The sequence below is a fragment of the Urocampus carinirostris genome, chromosome 3 (assembly GCF_059441175.1).
Source record: "Urocampus carinirostris isolate Australia breed hairy pipefish chromosome 3, RoL_Ucar_1.0, whole genome shotgun sequence".
NCBI classification, from domain to species: Eukaryota; Metazoa; Chordata; class Actinopteri; order Syngnathiformes; family Syngnathidae; genus Urocampus; species Urocampus carinirostris.
The window spans coordinates 49,370,856-49,391,456 of record NC_142351.1 but is presented as its reverse complement, the minus strand read 5'-3'; the positions used below and the strand labels follow the sequence as shown (position 1 = coordinate 49,391,456).

Here is a 20,601-nt window from a genome sequence, read left to right as displayed (position 1 = left end):
TAATGCCTGAACAATGTGCCTAATTTGTTTAAGCACATTTTTATTTATTCATTTGTACTAATCCACAGTATTTTCAATTAAAGATATATTTTAATTTTACCCATTTTTCTTATGTATATTATGATTTTCCACATAAATAACAAATTTCTGGCTAAAAGAAAAAAAATCATCCGATATTTTGACTAATCGTTTCAATAGTCATTAACTAGTCAACTGTTAAAATAGTCGTTAGTTGCAGCTCTATCAGACACATGGGCCACTATTTTCTAAGAGCGGCTCTGCATAACAGAAGATTCATCATGTGTTTAACAACACAGAATTCTTTTATGGTCATGTGCTTGCGGCAGCCACAACAAAAATGCTCAATCTAGTCTTATATTCACTTTACCCAGGAGTGACAGCCTATTATTCCAGAATCAGACTTTGCATGTTATATTTAAAATTCAGCGAAAGAAATGAAACGAAAGGAACCTCCAATTTTGTCAGTTTTCGTGCGATATAAGCCCTTGGTGTTTAAACATTTCAAAATGTTTTCTTAAAGTGCCTTTAGCATATGTCTAAATTTTTTCAGGTTAATTCTGATACAGATGAACAGGTCAAGGATGATGATAATTTATAATTTTGACTAATAGCAAAAACATTGGTGAATAGATTCTTGAAATAATAAATTCTTAACATTACTTAATTATTAAAGGCATTTAAAAACATTTTATCTTACCCAATTATCTTTATGACAAAGGTTTTCCAAAAGGTCATCAGCCTTGACACTTTAGGAAAACATTAACGCACTTAGATCCCTGTTGATTTCTAGAATTTCATTGCAAAAAGTTTGGAATGGTACATTTTTACCTATCTTAGTTTTAACCTAAAACAAAAAAAAGGTGCAGAAGAATGCAACGATTCACTGAGTCAGCACTGCAACATTAAATGTTAATTGAACATTGAAAAAAAAAAAATAGTGAACCCAAGTTTAAATAGATCTCGTATCTAGATATGGGTTTGAGCCCTTTGATTCTTAAAAAAATACAAAGGCGAATATTGGCACGGATAATCCCCTTGTTGAGTCAGTACATACTTGATAGTGTAACGTTTATAAACTTTGAAATAATTGTCTTTGTAAAAAACAAAAAACAATACGAGAAAGAAGAGTCCCAAAAGTGTCACTTGATTTTAACGTCTCTTGGCAAGGACAATCAACTAATGAGAAAATCCTACAGAAAAAATGAGGGCCTCCTGAGGATTATTCAATGATCATTAGCACACCTCAGTGTTTATGACTAATTGTCAAGGGATTATCACCAGATAAATGGCGACATTTACCATTGGAAAGCTGCTTATACTTGTAGATGCACAAAGATCTCTTTGTCTCTGCTTGACACCGAACACTCAAAATAATGACAAAGACCAAGTTAAACGCCTCTGTGACGGTCAAAGCAAGTCACTTAGATAACGACAATTTTTATATCTTCTCTCTTTGAAAACATCCCTCTGTCCTCTGGTATAAGAATAATGGGTTTTTTTTTAATCCATGAAAACTTATCTGGTGTTTCTTATCCAGGCTGGATTCCCCGTCTCTGGTTCAAAGTATTTCTTTACTCCCTGTTGGTAAATAGAGTGAACCGAACAAAAGTAATAGAGGCCTTACTCATAAAAAGTTCCTATTGCCGACACAAGATGGTCGCACATTCCCCCTCCCCAAAAAAACAGTTATTATTTATATAATAATAATAATTTCCTTTGTATTGTCATTCTTTGTAACAATGTACACAGAACGAAATGTCGATACACCTGACCCGTTGTAGCGAGTCGATGCAGCCGCAGCCAACAGAGGGCGCCGCCATTATACCAATTAGATATGTCTCGGCCGAGGCGCGAACCAGCGACCTCCCAGTCTCAAAGCAGGCACACTACCATCTAGGCTACTGAGCTGGTAATAAATCCCCTTGACTCACATGAACACAATCAGCATATATATATATATATATATATATATATATATATATATATATTAATTACACATTTAAAAAAAAATATATAACGTTTTTAACTTGTGTTCACTGCTTTTTCTGCCAGAGCTTAAAATAGTTCTGCTTATTGTGTTCATGTGAGTCAAGGAGCTTTATTATCAAAATATTAAATATAATTTAAGAAAAATAAACTTGCCACCATCTTGTGCAGGCAATAGCAACTTTTTAGGAGTTGGACCTCTGAAACTTTTGTTTAGTTCAATATTTACCAACACCAGGTAAGGGTAAAAACAATCTATATACAATTCAAAAATTGTACGGCTCTTTTTCCCAAGGTTCAGTGGTCAAAATTTGATAAGATGTTTGTGATTGTAGTGCATAATAATACTCACAACAGGAAAGTCAAAATCCTTCTGATTGACAAGGTTGAGGATGTAATCAATACGGTGCCGGTTGTCGGGACTGGCCAACTGCACTGGTGGCGTCAGAGTGCTCATTGCTGTCACTATTGTCTGTCAATACACCAGGAGGCAATCAATATTCCATATAAATTCTATACGAATGTGAAAAAGCAGTAATAGTTGAATGTTTCAAAGTGTGCACATGACAACAATGGGAGTTTTAATTCATTATAATATCTACTCATTGGCAGTGAAATTATCAGTGCCAATATGAAAATATTGTTTTAACTTGTTTGAACTTTGGGTCATTAGATCTAGCTAAACAGATATTTGTGTTTCTGTTATTAGCTTGAAATTGATTTTTGGAGACTGGAAAATTATGTTAGGGTTAGATAAAAAACAACTAGTAAAACCCTGAAAACACCTGCCACTAACCGTGAGAGTCACCACTGGAAATCAGCATTTGGCTTTTGGTGGCTGTTGTGCGTGGCACTTTATGGAAGAAAATGGCGCGGCACAAAAGCCAAAATTCAGTTTGTGTGCAGAGCACAGGGTAAAACTGCACAATCTTTTCCACAATGCATGAGCTTTAAATACTAAACACTACAGTGACGCCTGAAAACATTTCAGATGCCCATCAGGAAGAAAAATTATTCCTCCCAAAATGATGACAGTCCAGGGTGTGTTTGTTACCGTGGCAACTTTCGACAACAGTGAAAGCTGGTGATAAATCGCGACAGCACTTTTCCACATCGGCATGCTGTCTTTTTTAGCATGCATTACTGCTCAAGCACATTGCCCTTTCCTGTACTTAAATGATGTGCCTGCAGAAAACTTATTTTCGCCTTGAAGTCGCGAGAATGCGGTATGCAACCGATGTCACCATCTTGAATGGGTTATGTGATTCCAAACCCATTATCAACACAACTTGAAGCATTTCTGAAAACTGCTCTTGTTTATTTTTGCATTTTTTTCTGCATTAAGAGGTAAAATTGCCAATGAATGAGAGCATGTGTATCTTTTAAAGATATTGTATTACTACACTTCAGAGTTAGTACAAATGAAGACTTGTGTGCTCTCTAAAGGAGCGAGCGGTATTCAATCAATCCAAGCAACCCATTTGGAGGATGAATCCAAACACACTATATGACGCTTTTCAAATGTTTTAGAGCACTCACCTCAATGGCCTCTTTAATATTGTTTTTTATATCGTGAATTTTTTGCTTTTTCTCTCTGAAACAGACACAAATGTGAAGGTTAATATATGACAACTATCAAAAAACTTCCACCGTAAATACAGAGTAAATTAAAATCACTCTGGCAGTGTCTGAAACTCATGACAAAAAGTTACCCGACACCAGGGCAGACAACTCTGAAAAGTTGCCTGCCCAGCCATAGAGTTGCCAGCCCCATTTTTGACAACTTGAAACACAATAAGACGACTAATCCCCCGCAAAAAAAAAACAATTGTTGCAAAGTATTAAGTCACGGTTAGTGTGTAAAAGGGAAAAGTGTGAAGCATATTGTAAAGCGCTTTGAGAGGTCTTCATTGACTTGAAAAGCGCTATATAAATGCAGAACATTTACATTTATTTATATAACAGAACAACACTTTAAAAATAAGTTTTTTATAAATGTACTTATAACATTCATTGCATGTATATGACATCACTGTTTTCCATCTGCCATCAGTATGTACCTGTATTTACTCATCTTCATTCATGCAATGTTTGTGTTGCGTCGTCTGCTCAGGCCACGTGAACTCCTCTTTCCGCGATGCTCTTAATGTGCATTTAAGTTTTGCAGCGTCATCAATTTTGTTAGCTTCTTTTCAATATTTCTTCTGCGGCTGAGGTTTTGGCTTGATTCCTCACCACTAATCAATTTTTCTTGTGTTCTCTGTGCATCTACTTTGGAAAATGAAATGCAAATGCATAAACTTATCAGGCCTGGGAAAGTCCGAAAGGCACGTATTTATTCGATGCAGGCTTCTGATCGGCTGCCAAGTATCCAAATTGCCAAACGAAATTCCGAAATTTACAAACCTAACGAGGATTTTGAAATTTGAATAAAGCAAACGTTTGATTTGGGAAAAAAAAAAAAAAAAAAAAAAATATATATATATATATATATATATTTTATTATTATTATTATTATTTTTAGTTTTCTCTTGAAAAAGTTGGCGGCCGCCCGGGCGGAGACGTTTTGTAAATTGTACGCCTGACGTAAAAGATGCCTGCCCCGGGCGTCCTGGAAGACATTAATTCAGTCACTGACCCTGGTCGATATACTACAATAAAGATAAATATTAACACAGTAAATTAATTTTTTTGAGTAAGATTAACATTTGAATGATCAACTTGAAAACCTTATTTATTGTAAATACGTTTTGTAAACGTTTTCATTTGTTGCACATATTTTCAATTATAACAAAGTATTTTCAGTGTGTACATACATTGGGTTTGTAGTGTCATCTTAATTAATCAAAAAAGAACATGACTTGGCAAAAGCTTTTGGTTTGTCTTCACTGAGTGAAAGCTGCACAGCACCTTGAATATTAAATTATTAGCAGCAACATTTAGAAACTGCTTCCCCTTGGCGTATACAATGCTGATAAATCATCTTTATCTTCCCTTATGCAGATTGGTAAGTTAACAAGGTGGTATTGAAGTATTGATACTTTCATAACTACCAGCCCCCATTTATTATTTTTAACAGAATGCCATAAGCAATAAAGGGAGAAGAGGCATATGGCAGTACTATAGTCTTCTATTTCTTCACATTTATATACTCCAAAGATTAGTTTTGAAATAAAAAAAAGTCAAAATATATTACCCATTTTAACAGATTACCATGAACAATAAAGAAGGAAGAAGGTGGGCGGGCAGAGCTAAATTTTATTAATCAAAGATCAAGATCATATTTAAATACTACAAAAAAAGCTTTGATTACAAAAAAAAAAGTAAATATTAATCCTGTGAAAAACAACACATAAAAACCAAAACGCCACAAGAACGTTTTCACAATCTAAACTATAACTTTGGACCAGATGCTCAAACCATGAAACCGTGTTGTTAATCCGAGCAACATCACAAATCTGCCCGTAAGTGATCATTCCCCATGCATTTGGGAGTAAGGTTAATAAAGCCAGTCACAGTCTCGAATATTCATGGCCAGTGTGCACACACAGCTCAGTGTTGTGGAGTCATGCGCTAGGTCATATGCTTTTCTGCCTTGGGTGCAAATTTGAAATTACAAACTTGGAAAAGACAACTTGTCTTAGTTTAAGACATTATATCTGATTCAGAAGCCTGTTTTGTTCAAATTAGTAAACAGGGTTGGTTATCATTTAGAGGTAAGAAAGTCCTTAAAAAATATATATTAGAAAATAAATAAATAAAAATCAAGCCCGTACCAGGCCCACGGCTTTTAAAACCCGAACCAGCCCGAACCTAACCAATTAACTTAATTTGAGGGACCAAGCTCGTAGCAAATCTGAATTTTCATCATTTATTTGTGAGGAGGGGTGTTTTTGGCCAAATTTCGGGCCGGGCTGTGGCCTAAGACCTTCTATTGTTAACACTGCTATGTTCCCAAACCAGTATGGTACTGGAAAATATTTCAGCAGTCCAAGACAAACGGTTATGTAAACTGTGCGATCATTTGTGATACCCACTGTTTTGTGTTGGGCTGGAATTCCAATACCGCTATTGCAATATATCGCTTTTTTTGACATGCAATTGTGGCAATACAAAAATAGGAACCACAAAAATATATTTGAAAAATGGGGTGGGGGGTGAATTAGATCTGCAAAAAGTATTTTTAAGCTCTTGTACTGTCATAGCTATTTTTGGAGAGTCCAACTGTGTTAAAATATGTTTGACTTAACCCCTTAATGTTCGAGTAAAATTTGTCTAAAATCCACATCCAAGATGCACACAAAGTAAATTGAAGGCCGTTCTTGAATCATTTGGTGAATATGGACGGATTTGGTCTCTTGTGAAAGGGACGACTCTGAAGTTTCCTCCCAAACTGAAATAATCACTGCAAATGCTAATAACATGTCGTAATCTTATTAGAACACACAGATATGGAAGACTTTTATTCTCGCCTGAATTTGTTGCAATTAAATGCCTGCTGATGAGTGTAGCATGGGCATCTTAGCTGGAAATCAGGTGAGACGATAGCTTAAAACCTTACCTTGTACCTTGTCAAATTTGATCACAATCTGACAAACTAAACATTGTATTTCACACATTTTTCTAATGGTAGGTTTAGGCGTTTCCAAAAGTGGCCTTTTGGCGACGACCAGTTTGCAACACTAAAATCTTCGCAAATGTTTATTTTACTTCAGCCAATTTTTTAGACATTGTGAAAGAGTTGTAAAAGTTTCAATTTATTTTCACCCATCTTCATCACTATTATGCACACTTGCACGTGCAAATGAATCCTTAAAGGCGTTCCGCACACTTATTTTAGGGACATCGATTTATTCCGAATTTCATTGGCCAGCAAAGTGTCAATCATCATTTGAATCGGTCACTATTGGCTGAAGTTTTACAGAGGTAAAAGAGGTGTTATCCTTTTTAGCAATACAAGCCTGTAAAGGCTAATGCGGGGTGTGGACCGTGAAACAAAGCCTGCAATTGTCTGAAAAATATGTCAATCAAAACTTTAGAGGCTAACGGCCATAGAAAAGTATTTTACAAGTCTGTTTATTTGTAAATGGGATTTTTGGGACTAAGCAGACAGCTAGCAACAAGTTACGTCCATTGACGCAGAGATGATTTTCAGGGGAATTTATTTTTAGCTGTGCGCATTTTCGTGTCGCTTGGAGTAAATATTTTACACCGCTGGATTCACGAGACTCGAGGATGGAAAGAGACCATGGTTGCATACCATCATCCATTATCCAAGCTTTTATCTGCACCGCTTATCCTCAGTAGGGTCGCGAGCTGCGGGAGCCCATCCCAGCTATCTTCAGGCAGTGGGCAGGGGACACCCTCAACTGGTTGCCAGCCAGTCGCAGGGCACACAGGGACAGACAATTCACTCGCTCATTCACACCTAGGGACAATTCGGACCGACCAATTAACCTAACTTGCTTTTTTTGGAATGTGGGAGGAAACCGGTGTGCCCGGAGGAAACCAACACAAGCATGGGGAGAACATGCAAACTACACACAGGAGATTCGATCTCATGACCTCAGAACTGTGCCGCACACACGCTAACCACTGCGCCGCCGTGCTGCCACTTTTAACTAACTAACTTCAAATCAATACCAACGAACCCTTTTGCAGGGTTGGGTAGGGTTACTTTAACTTGATTACTTTCAATTACTTTTGGATGACTCCAATACCAAATATGCTAATAAAAGACAAAAGAAACTAAATATTAATAAAATTACTAAATTTTGTGCAGGCCTGGAAAGTAACGGAATACATGGAACGGCAAAAATGATGTTGGCAAGCTGTTTGGATTTATTTTCATTTTGTTTCTGTCGCATTTTATGTTAGTTTTGCCGGAGATCAAAGCCAGGAGAGAAAGCTTACCACGTGTTGTGAGTCATAATTTTATTCATATTTAGTTTTTTAGTAGTTTTGTCTTTTATTAGCATATTTGGTATTGGAGTAATCCAAAAGGAATTGAAAGTAATCAAGTTAAAGTAACCCTAACCAACCCTGCCCTTTTGTGGCCCAACAGTTTGAGGTAAGCATGTGACACCTTGATTTTTAGAGCAACTTTTAATTGAATCAATGCTGTTATTTTTATTTCAGTTAATAATGTCATCCTTTTTGGCTCTGAGCAATGAAGTGGTGTTCTAGGACGACGTGGGAGAAAGTCCTTAAGTACGGTCTTTTTGAGGCTAAGTCTCTTAAGATTTTTAGTCGCACCATCCAAAAGATCCATAATTAAGAAGGAAAAACGTATACAAGTCGCACATGGAGTATAAGTCTAATTTTGGGGGGAATTTTATTTGATAAAAACCAACCACAAAAACATACTTTTCATCTTAAAATAAAATTTAAATAAAAAATAAAATGGAGAACACGGTAAATACGGACAACAAACGTACATGCATATCTTAGACACGCTCAAATACTTGAGTCACGATAAAACATATCAACAGTTAAAATTAAATCATCCAATTAAATATTCATCATACAACTCCCTTAACTCAGGACAATAAGCGCTTCCTTTTCTGGTTCGAAAAATATTCACCCACAACAAGTAATGGTTAAAATTATCAACACAGGCCTAGAGTGCTCTCTTGCGGTAAAGTGTGAAAATAACATGTGAATTTATATACATTATATAAATTACCAGTAATAAAAAAATTAAAGCTCAATGATATAATAATTTCACATATAACTATCACTTGAGTATAAGTTGCGCCCCCGGCAAAACTACATATTAAAAAAAAAAAAGCCACTTTATAGTCCGGAGAAATATGGTATTTTACTGTACGGTGGAACCTCGGTTTTCGAACGCCTCTCGGTTCGAACAAATCGGAGTCTGACCAAAAATTTTGACAAATTCTTGCTTTGCTGTTCGATCAAAAAATCGGGGTTCGAACGCCGGTACGCTAGGGTGCGATGCTGAGCGGTGTACCGGTGTAGATGGCTCTTTTCGTGTAAACTGTTATCGCGTGCGGACGTGCTTCGTTTTGCTTTCGCTTTTAATATAGGTGTACGAAGTGTTTTAGCCCCTAATTATGGCTCCGAAGAAAGTCAGTGCAAGCAGCAAAGTTGCTACAGGTGAAAAAAGAAAAGTAGTGCGTACAACTATTGCATTTAAGAAAGAAATAATAGAAAAATATGGGGGAGGTGTGCGAGTGTCTGATCTTGCTAGGGAATACCCGACTGTCCACCTGCGCCTTCTGCTGACCACCACAAAGGTAAGAGATTCTATTCATAATTCTTTTCTTTATCCTTTTTTATTCTTATTTTTACACGTTCATGTTAGCGTAATCTTTCGTACGGAAGATTACGATAATGCGAACGTACGATTAGCCTGGGTTAGCTTTATGTTTACGTTGAACATTCAAGGTAAACATTCAGGGTGTTGGAACGGAGCCCAACTTTCAGGGTGTTGGAACGGAGCCCCCTTTCCTATGAACTGCTCACCACTTGTTGTGGAGACCCGGGTGCTAAATAACTTGTAAACGACATGATTTTTTTTATTTTTACACGTTCATGTTAGCGTAATCTTTCGTACGTACGATTAGCCTGGGTTAGCTTTATGTTTACGTTGAACATTCAAGGTAAACATTCAGGGTGTTGGAACGGAGCCCAACATTCAGGGTGTTGAAACGGATTAAAACGATTTACATTATTTTTAATGGGAAAAATGATTTCGGGGATCGAACAAATCGGTTTTCGAACAGGGTTCTGGAACGGATTATGGTCCAGAACCGAGGTTCCACTGTATATAAAATAAAAATAGATGTATAGCCACTATTGTAGACAAGATTAAAAGATGTCAGTAATGCGCAATAAAAAGAAACAGACCTATGATTCACAACTAGAGTGCTCAGCAGGTTTTGCTCTGCACACTAATATTGTACTCACTCTGCATTGAAGCCGTTGACATGGAGGATCCTCATCTGTTTCACAATTGTGCTCTTTCCTGACTCACCAGCCCCTAAATGACAGAGAATTGAATGTTGATGGGATAGATTGACATTACAACACAATAAACAAAAAGCACTTGATTGTTAATATTATGGGGTTATGGGCAGGAAAAATGGGACATTTCGTATAATGCATCGTTTTTCAAGGCAATCTACAGGCTAGGGCAGAATTACCACAGCAGAACTGACACAATAATAGTAGTAAAATTAAGATATTAATTTCTCAACTTCTGAAATGCCATTATTGGGGACAGAGTACTTTTGTCAAGTTGGTACCAAATACACTGCACTCGTTTATAAACGATTTTAAATCATGGACAATGGAGAGTTGTGCCTGTTTTTATATGCAAGGGTGCTTAAGTGTTTTTAGAGACTTTTTCAAAAGTGAAAATAATATAGATTTGAAATAGAAATAAACTAGTTTTGAAATGGAAATAAACCATTCTTATGATGGTACAATGTGGTGAAAGATTGTTGCTGCAAACTTCTCCAGACGGTTAATTGTAATCAGTAGGTGACAAGTGTAATATACATTCGCCTGAAAAAAAGTCTTGTGCACCATGTGTCTTTTAGGTATTAAACATGTCTTCAAATTTTATACATGCAAGACCTACAGTACAAGATCTTTCCCAATGCCTGGGTAATAGAGCTCTTTTATGGCTCAGGAAGGAGGCTTCTACTCATCCCAACTCGACTCCTAACATCATGTTCTGAAATGACAGATGACCATAAGTCACAATGTCAGCTCTTTGTTTCTCCCTTCTTAATTTCCTTTCCTATGCTGCAGAGACAGTAATACCAGATGTTAAGAAGCCAATTGATGGTGTTCATCGGTCTGAAACTTAACAGCAACACATTGCATCGCAAAAACATGCGAAAGAACCACAATAAAAGTCCATTACAAACTACAACAACTCACATGGTCACATGTGTGAACTACTATTGGATTTACAGAACAATGTTTATTTATTGATGATTGCAAATATCTGTGGACTGTTAAGTTTAAATATACCCACATTGGCTTATTTTTAACCAACAGTAGCAAGGAAAATAAATGTATCTTTTCTCAGAACTTGTAATTCCATATTGTTATAAGGATGTACAGAAGATGTATTCGGTTGTTTTTAGTTTAAGAGGAATCATCAGAACAAATAGTCCGCAAAATGCACTTTATCCTTCCAAATTGTGACAGCTTCAAAACACACTATTCCATCGTAAGTGTACTCAACCAGTGGAATATAGAGTTAGGTTATGTCAATTTGTAAAGAAAATAATTCCTCAATCCAGAAGGCAGAAGGAAAACGTAGAAATCAATTACTTTGTACTCACTGCAGTGGGTGTTTTTCCGAAAAATAAAAATAAACAAGTGTTTAAGGTATTAAAAGTTAAAAAAAAAAAAAAAAACATCTGAGTGACGTTTCTTCAACAACAAATATCCCATGTATTGAGATGGGGACCCAGAGCTAATCAAGTAAAGCGGGAAATGAAATGTTCAGATCTGTTTTTATAACTAGACAGAAATAGCTTAATCTAATTTGTCAAGTTAGTCGACCAGTTCAATCTTATAAGCGGGGTAAGTCCTTATACTGTGGGACTTATTTGAATATTATTTTTCGAAAGTAAAAATGCACACAGCACAGCATGTGGCTGTTGAAGTCATTCTAGAACTTCAAACGTCAAGATTATTTGCAAGTTAATAATAATAATAATAATAATAATAATAATAATAAAACTCAAATAGGAATCAATGCCCGCCTTCAATAAAGGTACATCCAAAAAGTTAAACTTAGGAGAATTATGTTCATTAACGGGGTAACTCAGCGGTCTCAGTCAGTTTATTTGAATCATGAATTAGAGGATTTTGGGGATCCTGTGAGTATCTAATTCACGGTTCACTGGTCTCTTTACTGCCTGGGTAATCGGGATGCCGCTTCCTGTGATGTGTCTTGGGCGGGTACAGCCTGGCGGCACTCATCCCCCTCCAGGTGTTTTTTTTTGGATAGGGGTTTGCTCCCCCACATGACCACTGGGGAAAACCCCTTATATATTTTTGTGTGTGACAATAACGAAAAAAAAAAAAAGCACAGTTCCATTTCAAAATTTTTGACTAGGCCCAATACACATTGGATCACTTTCATCTCATCTCATCAGCTGCACCGCTTATCCCCAGTAGGGTCGTGGGGGTGCTGGAGCCCGTCCCAGCAATCATCGGGCATTGGGTAGGGGACACCCTGAACTGGTTGCCAGCCAGTCGCAGGGCACACGGAGACAGACAACTCACTCGCTCGCTCATTCACACCTAGGGACAATTCGGACCGGCCAATTCTTCTGAAATGGATGTTTTTGGAATGTGGGAGGAAACCGGAGTGCCCGGAGGAAACCCACGCAAGCACGGGAAGAACATACTAACTCCGCACAGTAAGGCCGGGAGCTCGATTTGAACCCACGCAGGAGGTTCCCACGACTTCAGAACTGTGCCGCACACGCGCTAACCACTGTGCCGCCGTGCTGCCGGATCACTTTCAAATTTTTGTTAAAATACAAACTTTGTGGCAATTACGCATTGTCCTTTGCCTTTGTGACATAATTAAAAGTTCTTGGTTGGTAAAGGCCTTTGCGTGTTGTACGTAAGTACATGTCTTTAATTCGTGCACTTTATTCAAAGTAATCATATCCAATCTTTTAAACAGAAGTAAAACAAGTAAAATTAAAACTGACAATTCCTCATTAACGCATAGAGGACACTCTCGGCCCTCAGTCAATGAAAGCTCCGCTTCTCACTGTGAACAATAAGGCTTGGATGTAATATTACGTAGTCATAAATTCTGCTTACATACTGCTCAAATAATAAACAAAAGAGCAAATTGTATTTAGGAATTTTGTAAGAATTATTTTGAAAGATCCATTTAACAAAGCATGGTTCATTTTAAGACAACTTAAATCCCTATTTGACAGAGCACTAATAAAAGGTTTACCTTGATGTCATGGCATCATTATCACATCATTTATTTTCTGTCTAAAATCTGCCCTTTAATTCATAATGAATGCCCAGCGCTTAAAAAAAGCTTTTGGAACATCAACACTTCAGCACAAGATGTTCATATTTTCTTATGCTTGAATGTTTTTAATCAGTGACTACGTGTACCTACAGGCAATAGTCCGATCGGAACGAGTAGTTGGATTTTTTGAGCAATTTAAATTATTTATTTAGATGTGGCATTGTTTACAGACAAACAAATAACCCCATTAACATGGTGTTTGCAAGTATTCTTATGTCATTTCCGCATATAACCTTTGACATTAAAGAAAGGATGATTTATTTCATGTCACTGGTATGTGGCTTGCCACAAGCATAGATTTACTTTACTTATACAGTAAAATTTTGAATATAAGCCCCTACTTTTCCCACAAGCATTTAACCCCGCAAATTATTCAATAATGTGGCTAATTTATGCATTTTTTAACGGCTGCCAGTTGGAGTACATTTTGGTCATCTCTTGAATTCCAAGAGTTTAAGCTTTCCAATGATTTGTGGCATGACGTAATTCAGTGATTGATGACATCATACAGACATGTATTTGTTTATAGGTCTGGCGCCCCACCAGCGGAACAATTAAGGGTTAAGGTACCGTATAAAAAACTTTTTCTGTGTCCTGTCTTTCTTTGTAAATATCTCAAGTTTCAATTTGGGCACATGCCGCTTATAGTCAGGAGCGGCTTATGTAAGTACAAAATGTTTTTTCCTTTAAAACTGTGCTTGGTGCGGCTTATAATCAGGTGCGCTCTATAGTCCGAATTTTACAGTGGATGGATAGCACTGTGGCATCCACTACTATATACAGGTGGATAGACATGAGGTATTTGTGGCATGAGGGCAGAAGATACAATGAAACAGTCTGAGAAATCAACCAATATAGATAAGGCTTTTTTTAGCTAGTGAACTGGAGTTGGCTTGTATCATTCACCTCTATACTGAAGATCTACCATGGATGAGGGAAACTTTGCATGACACAATTTAATTACCGTATTTTCCGCACTATAGGGCGCACCGGGTTATAGGGCGCACCCCCCAAAAATAGTTTTTGGTCCTATATCTTCCATAGATAAGGCGCACCGGATTATAAGGCGCTACAATGGGAACGTCGACAAAACAGTCAGATGATTCAGTCCAACTGATTACCCCCTTAACATTCCCAAAGCTTGCAAAGAAGCAAATACGTGTCGTAGACACGTGCGGATGCGGTGTCCGTACGATGTCACTCAAATGCATCGTTTCAAATATCTTTCGGAAGGTTAAAGTCTTGGGATTCAAGAAATGCCAACCATTTCTTAGTTTCTATTTTCTTTTTCGATCGCAACTTTACTGTGCATATGACAATAAACACTTAGAATTGAGTTTAATTCACTCAACTCATCACAGCAACATCAAGATCGTTCTAAAACAAGATACCGGGAAAATATAAAGCCGCATAACTCACCTAAGTTCTCACGTTCAATAATGATACGCAATCATGGTCTTCTTACAACCGTGAGTGTAGTAAATCCAGGAGAGTAAAATGTTTACAAATACAGACTAATGAAACATGTTTCTTTATGGCGTAGTTTAGCAAGCTTGCTATTCAGTCATCTTTTTCAGCCAATTGCAGGGTTTTTTTTGGCCCTCTAGCCAATCCGAGGCTCCGAATAACTTCAGCCAATAGCGATCGACTTAACGGATGATTGACACATCTTTTTCGACCAATTGCACGGTTTGTTTTGGCCCTCTAGCCAATCCGAGGCTCCGAATAACTTCAGCCAACAGCGATCGATTTAACGGATGATTGACACATCTTTTTGGCCAATTGCAGGGTTTGTTTCGGCCCTCTAGCCTATCCAAAGCTCCGAATACTTTAGCCAATAGCGATCGATTCAAATGATGATTGACACATTGGTTAGCCAATGAAACGCAGGTATATAAATCCCAGCATACACCGCGGACTACTCCACGTTCGGGGGAAATTCGAGTCGGCGGCTGTTGAGTAAGTTGCGAGACCTTGCGATTTAATATTGAGCCATATATAAGGCGCACTGTATTATAAGGCGCATGGTCAGCTTTTGAAAAAAATTAAGACTTTTAGGTGCGCCTTATAGTGCGGAAAATACGGTAATCAAAGGCGTATGCATGCACAAAATAAATCTTGAGGGTGACAGGACTAACCCAACATTAAAAGTACTCGCAATTGGACAAAGAGCTAAATTGGATTTTTCTGCAAATTTGCACAGCTTTACATAATTGTAATAATAGCTAAAGTTCATTTCTAATCTGATGATTGCCTACATGGAAACATACCCAATGCCGTTGGCTGTTCTTTTAGGTACAAGAAAAGCAAATACAAGGAAATGTCAGATATGGCGGACAGCAAAGCCCTTTTTTTTCCTCTTTTTTAAAAAAATGTGTGAATCCAGTCTTCCTGCTTTGTTAAACTCGCCACAACTTCCTCTACAACATAAATGAGGGTGTGTGTAATCCTGGATGCACACTGCATGACATTACATGCATGTCATGTAAATGTATTTTTTTTTACTTCCAACGAGTAGACAACTCCTTGACGAAAAGTGACAGCATTAAATCAACATAAGAGGAGGAGTTAATGGCGGAGAGACTGTCAAGAACTCTTATGTAACGTGCAGAGTGGAAACCCACCCACCTCCCAACACACAACCACATGTTGAGTTTGCCCCCTTCTACAGCAAGTTGTGTTTCAGACATTAATGTTACACAAACAGTAGCTGCATAGTCAAAAAGGTAAATTATAAAAAAAATTTCAATACAATTACAAAATAATCTTTGAAATTGAATGAAACAACATCTCCTAACGCCTGGCAATTCTGCCAAGCCTTTTATTTGCAATGCCACGAATAGTTTAACCAGTTAAAGTGTCTGCTCTGCTCCAAAAACATAACGACTTACCTAAAAGCAATAGCCTGTGAGTAGCTCTGTAGATTTGTTTGTCCTTTTGCAGTTGCTTCTCTATCTTTTTGTTTGCTTCTCTCTGGGCCTTCTCCTCATTTCTCTGGTCTTCAGTCTTACTGTTGCCTAAACAACCCATCTTCCCGCAGGGAAAAGTTAAATGGAGAAAATGGGTCGTCCAGGAGCAAGTAAAGTTAGTCTTAGTTTCACGAGTAAATGAATATCGGCAACGTGAACCAGTCAACAACGTCCTTTTTGTTCCGTGGTTTAGGCAGGTGAACCACGGCCACGGATAAATTGCTCGTTTAAAAAAGTTTCTGGTGAATGGACGCCTCGGAAACCAGGTCCAAATTATTTTCGCACTAGGGAATTTTGGTGTCCAAAACGATGCTGCTAATGCAACTGACAAGGCCGGATACACCTTCTCCTTAGCTTGCCTACACTTAAGTTGCACGTTATTGGCGTTCCAGCAGAGGACGATGAACTGGTATCCTGAGAGCAACGGTTGGACTGGCAAATGAAGAACCCGGGTATTGAGTCTCACTGTTGCCGGTAAATATCAGCGCTCAACGGCGTGAGTGTGGCGCTCACACGCTTGGTGGAGCAGCTCGGTCCCAAGTCTCCTTTCAAAACACACATTTCTTTTTAATGTGAGTTTGTTTGTCAAGGGTTAAGTTGGTTCTGATCCGTGTCTTTCTGGTTGATAAAGGGCACAACAGCAGGAACGGGAAGAACACCCAACTGCCGCTACATGTGTGATATTTTCATAGCTTCCGGACCACGTCTCTGCAGATAACCGGGGAGCTACAGTCTCCTGGGCCTTTTCTGAAAACCTTTTTCTCGAATTTTCCTTCTTAGGGTTGTTGTTTTTTTTCCTCAAAAATAAGGGGGCCTCTTCTGGGGCTCTGGAGCGTGTGCGCACGTCCCTGGTTCGGTTTTATCAGCTCCTCACATCGCAAGCAATCCTGCAGCGTGACACTCTTCTCCTGGTCAATTGCAATGCAAATTCCCCGCGTAAATGTTCCCCAGTCACAATTTAAGCAGAAAACGAAGACGCTAATTGTTTATGTGTGTGGAGAGGAGTAGCACCAAAATGTCTCCAGGTTTGTTGTTAGAATGAAAAGCAGCTGGCTGTCAGACTGGGCTTAGGGGAGCCTACATGAGGCCTGTAGTGCAGTCACACGCAAGCTGGTACACAAAAATGCATATTCCTCCCCCATAGTTCCGAGCAAGTGTGAGAAAAAAACATTTAGACTAGCGCGGTGCATGTGCGTTTATATTCACCCGAATGCCAAAAAAGCGCACAAGCTAGCTAGTCGTAGCAGTACATTCGCGCCGCCTAGGCCGCCCTCCTCCTCCTCCTCTTCCGCCACCGTCGTCGCTTCTAGGCCGGCCAAGGCTTGTGGAAGTCGAAAAGCGAGGGGGGGAAGTGATTCTTCTTCGTGATAATTATTTTTTCTTCTATTTCTCGCACACGTCTCTTGTTCTTTTTCGAGAATAGGCGCCTGCATAGAGGTAGGCAAGAGTCTGAGAGAGACGGGGTGGGGCCACGGCGCGCTCATTGAACCCTGGGAAGGAGAGAGAGACAGAGAGACATAAGGGGTTAGAGTGAGAGAGAGAGAGAGAGAGAGACTGAGAGCGAACGACAGAGATACGTGCGAGTACAGGGAGAGAGACAGAGAGATTGAGAGAGAGGGAGGCAGCGAGACATAAGAGGAGATAGAGAGAGAGACAGACAGAGAGACATAAGGGGTAGAGAGGGAGAGAGAAGGGCTATGACGCTTGTGGGTGGGACCAAAGAGTGCTGGTTTCTTGGTCACGTGACCTTACGTCACACACACTTCCGGGTAGCAAAAGGCTGCAAAAAAGGTCAAAAACAGGGTCATCGGGCTTAATGATTATGTTGTTTTCGCTTTATCCCCTAATTTTCATTTAAAAATTTAAAAAATTGTTACATTAGTTAAACTGCTTTGAAGCGAAACAGGAAAGCAGCAGTTAGTTTACGTATCATCCAGTTAACACAGGGGTCTCCAACATTTTAATATCTCTAGGCTTGAGCAATCTTGAGAGCTAGCAAATAAATACATCTAAGACACTCTTTATCCATTTTGTCTTTTGTCTTCAAAACACTCAAATATTTCTTTCTCTATTTCCAGACAACTTGTAAGGTGTATTTTAATTTTTCTCCAGGGTTGATGATTTTCAAAAACAGTTTTACAAGTCTGGGGCAGCACGGCGGCGCAGTGGTTAGCGCGTGTGCGGCACAGTTCTAAGGTCTTGGGAGCCTCCTGTGTGGGTTCAAATCCAGCTACCGGACTTACTGTGCGGAGTTTGTATGTTCTCCCCGTGCTTGCGTGGGTTTCCTCCGGGCACTCCGGTTACCTCCCACATTCCAAAGACATGCATATCAGGTGGATTGGCCGGTCCAAATTGTCCCTAGGTGTGAATTGGTGAGTCAACTCTGTCCCCGTGTGCCCTGCGATTGGCTGGCATCCAGTTTAGGGTGTCCCCTGCCCACTGCCCGATGATGGCCGGGATGGGCTCCAGCACCCCCGCGACCCTACTGAGGATAAGCGGTGCAGCTAATGAGATGAGTTTTACAAGTAAATACACAAAAATTCAGTATTCTTTTAACGTAAATTCTGTGCTCATGTTTGCCACATTGATTTCATTGTTGTATAAGCCACACCCCCTCCCCATGTCCTGCCTACCATTCGCTATTGGTGACACAACCAAATATGCGCATATAAACTGACTCCTGATTTTCAATACAAGTGTACATAGTAGAAAGAATATCAGTAGGGAGAAAATATACGCTCTCTTGCTCTGTGCTTGAGGAGGTGCCACTGTAACTGTATAGAGTTGTGTTTTGTATGTAGAAATAAACACACTCATCCTTCTAACTTAACGTGTTCAGTATGGCGTGAAGGTTGTGTAATAAGAGGTTCCGTCGAGAAACAAAAGACATTATAATTCATGATTTGCTTTGGAAAGTAGCAGAGTAACGCACCATGTTTTAACAACAATTGAGTTACCAAATGTACTATGTTTTTACCAGGTTAACGATTGGAAGTAGGGTTAAAAAGACTCAGGCAAAAGCTAAAAAGTCACGTAACTATAAAATCTTAATGACCCATAACTGGTGAGCTATTTTCATAACCAGTCTGCGGTCTACTTGGCTTTCCTTAGGGGGCTATCAGGTGTCTGCGAAAACCACGTTGGCAACCCCTGGGTTAATATATCTCAGTAATTTAGAAATGATAAATGACTGGGTGGCTATTTTTGAGGGTAAGAAAAACATAAAGCGAGTTAATTGACTCAATGATTGTTTCCCACACTTTGTAGTTTGCTTTACACCCTTTGTTGTAAAGTTATTCAACTCATCTCAACTTAACTTCAACTTTATCGTCAAATATTCTATATGCATAAAACACATTGTAGATAAAATGACTTCCTCTTCCCCATGTTCAAACATGCAATAAATAAGGCACAATACAAATAACAAATAGCAACAAAGTTAAAAATAAAAAGTATGAATATAAAGATATAAAGGTTTTCGAATAAAGAAATGTAAAAATATAAAAGTATAGCCAGAAATAGAGCAGTTTTCTGTGATTTGGTAGATGGCAGAGGGTGAGGAGGGGGTAGGACAAGGAGAGACTTCATAGTCCTGACAGCCTGTGATGGGGGAAGCTATCCTTGAGCCTGCTGGTTCTGGCTCTGAGACTGCATTTGTTTCCCTGATGGCAGCAGGTTGAAGAGTCTGTGAGATGGGTGGGGTCACCTGCAATTCAGGTGGCTTTGCACGTTGTATATTTCAAGGAGGGGCGTGAGGGGGCCACCAATTACCTTTTCTGCTGTTCTCACGATGTGCTGCTGTTTTTTTTGGCAGGACAGGATGGAGGCACCATACATCACGGTGATGCAGCTCGTCATGATGCTCTCGATGGGACCTCTATAGAATGAGAGCATGATGGGGGTTGGGGCACTAGCTCTCCTGAGTTTGCGGAGAAATTGCAGGCATTGATGGGCCAAGGATGTGTGCGATGTTTAGGCTCCAGGACATGTCCTGGCACACCCATGAACTTGATACTGCTCACCCTCTCTACCGCAGCACCATTGATCATGAGTGGAGCATGCTTGAATCTGACTCCACCCTCCTTAAGTCAACAACAATCTCCTTGGTTTTCTCTACATTAAAGTGGAGATTCTTGTCTACACAGCTGGGCCAGCCTGCTCATTTGACTTCATGCCTGTAGGTTATTTTGTTTGGATTCAGAAGTTGGTCAAAGCACCAATGAAAAATGTAACACACCCAACCCACTCCAGAATTGTCTTCCATTCCTTGAGTAAAGGCTTTAGAGACTCACCTTTCCGAAATTAGGAGATGTTGTAATGGTGGTCTGTGCAACCTTTTGAGACTTTTTGTTATTAGAGATATACAAAAAATATTCCTTGAATTATACTGTCATTTGCATACCTGTGAACCTCCACGGCTCCATGCCCGTACAAACTGTCGTATTTTCCCGTAAAAATACAAAATAATCTTACAGCATTATTATTTATATTTTTTTCGGAATGATGCATGATGGGAAATTCCCAGGCGGCAGACGCATGCGCACATTAGCATCAAACCGCTCGCTTTGTTTG

At 39.0% G+C, this 20,601-nt stretch overlaps 1 protein-coding gene across 1 annotated transcript in view; it reads right to left on the bottom strand.

The window, feature by feature from the left end:
* Window positions 1–16,508, bottom strand: part of gnas (GNAS complex locus) — a 34,951-nt gene extending 18,443 nt beyond the window's left edge. The window contains exons 1-4 of the mRNA XM_088332203.1: window positions 15,952–16,508; window positions 9,940–10,012; window positions 3,547–3,601; window positions 2,360–2,479 (exon numbers count right to left, since the gene is read on the bottom strand). Coding sequence (XP_088188329.1) covers window positions 2,360–2,479; window positions 3,547–3,601; window positions 9,940–10,012; window positions 15,952–16,090 — 387 coding nt within the window. The 5' untranslated portion in view covers window positions 16,091–16,508. The remainder of the gene's footprint in view (window positions 1–2,359; window positions 2,480–3,546; window positions 3,602–9,939; window positions 10,013–15,951) is intronic.
* Window positions 16,509–20,601: the final 4,093 nt, after the last annotated feature.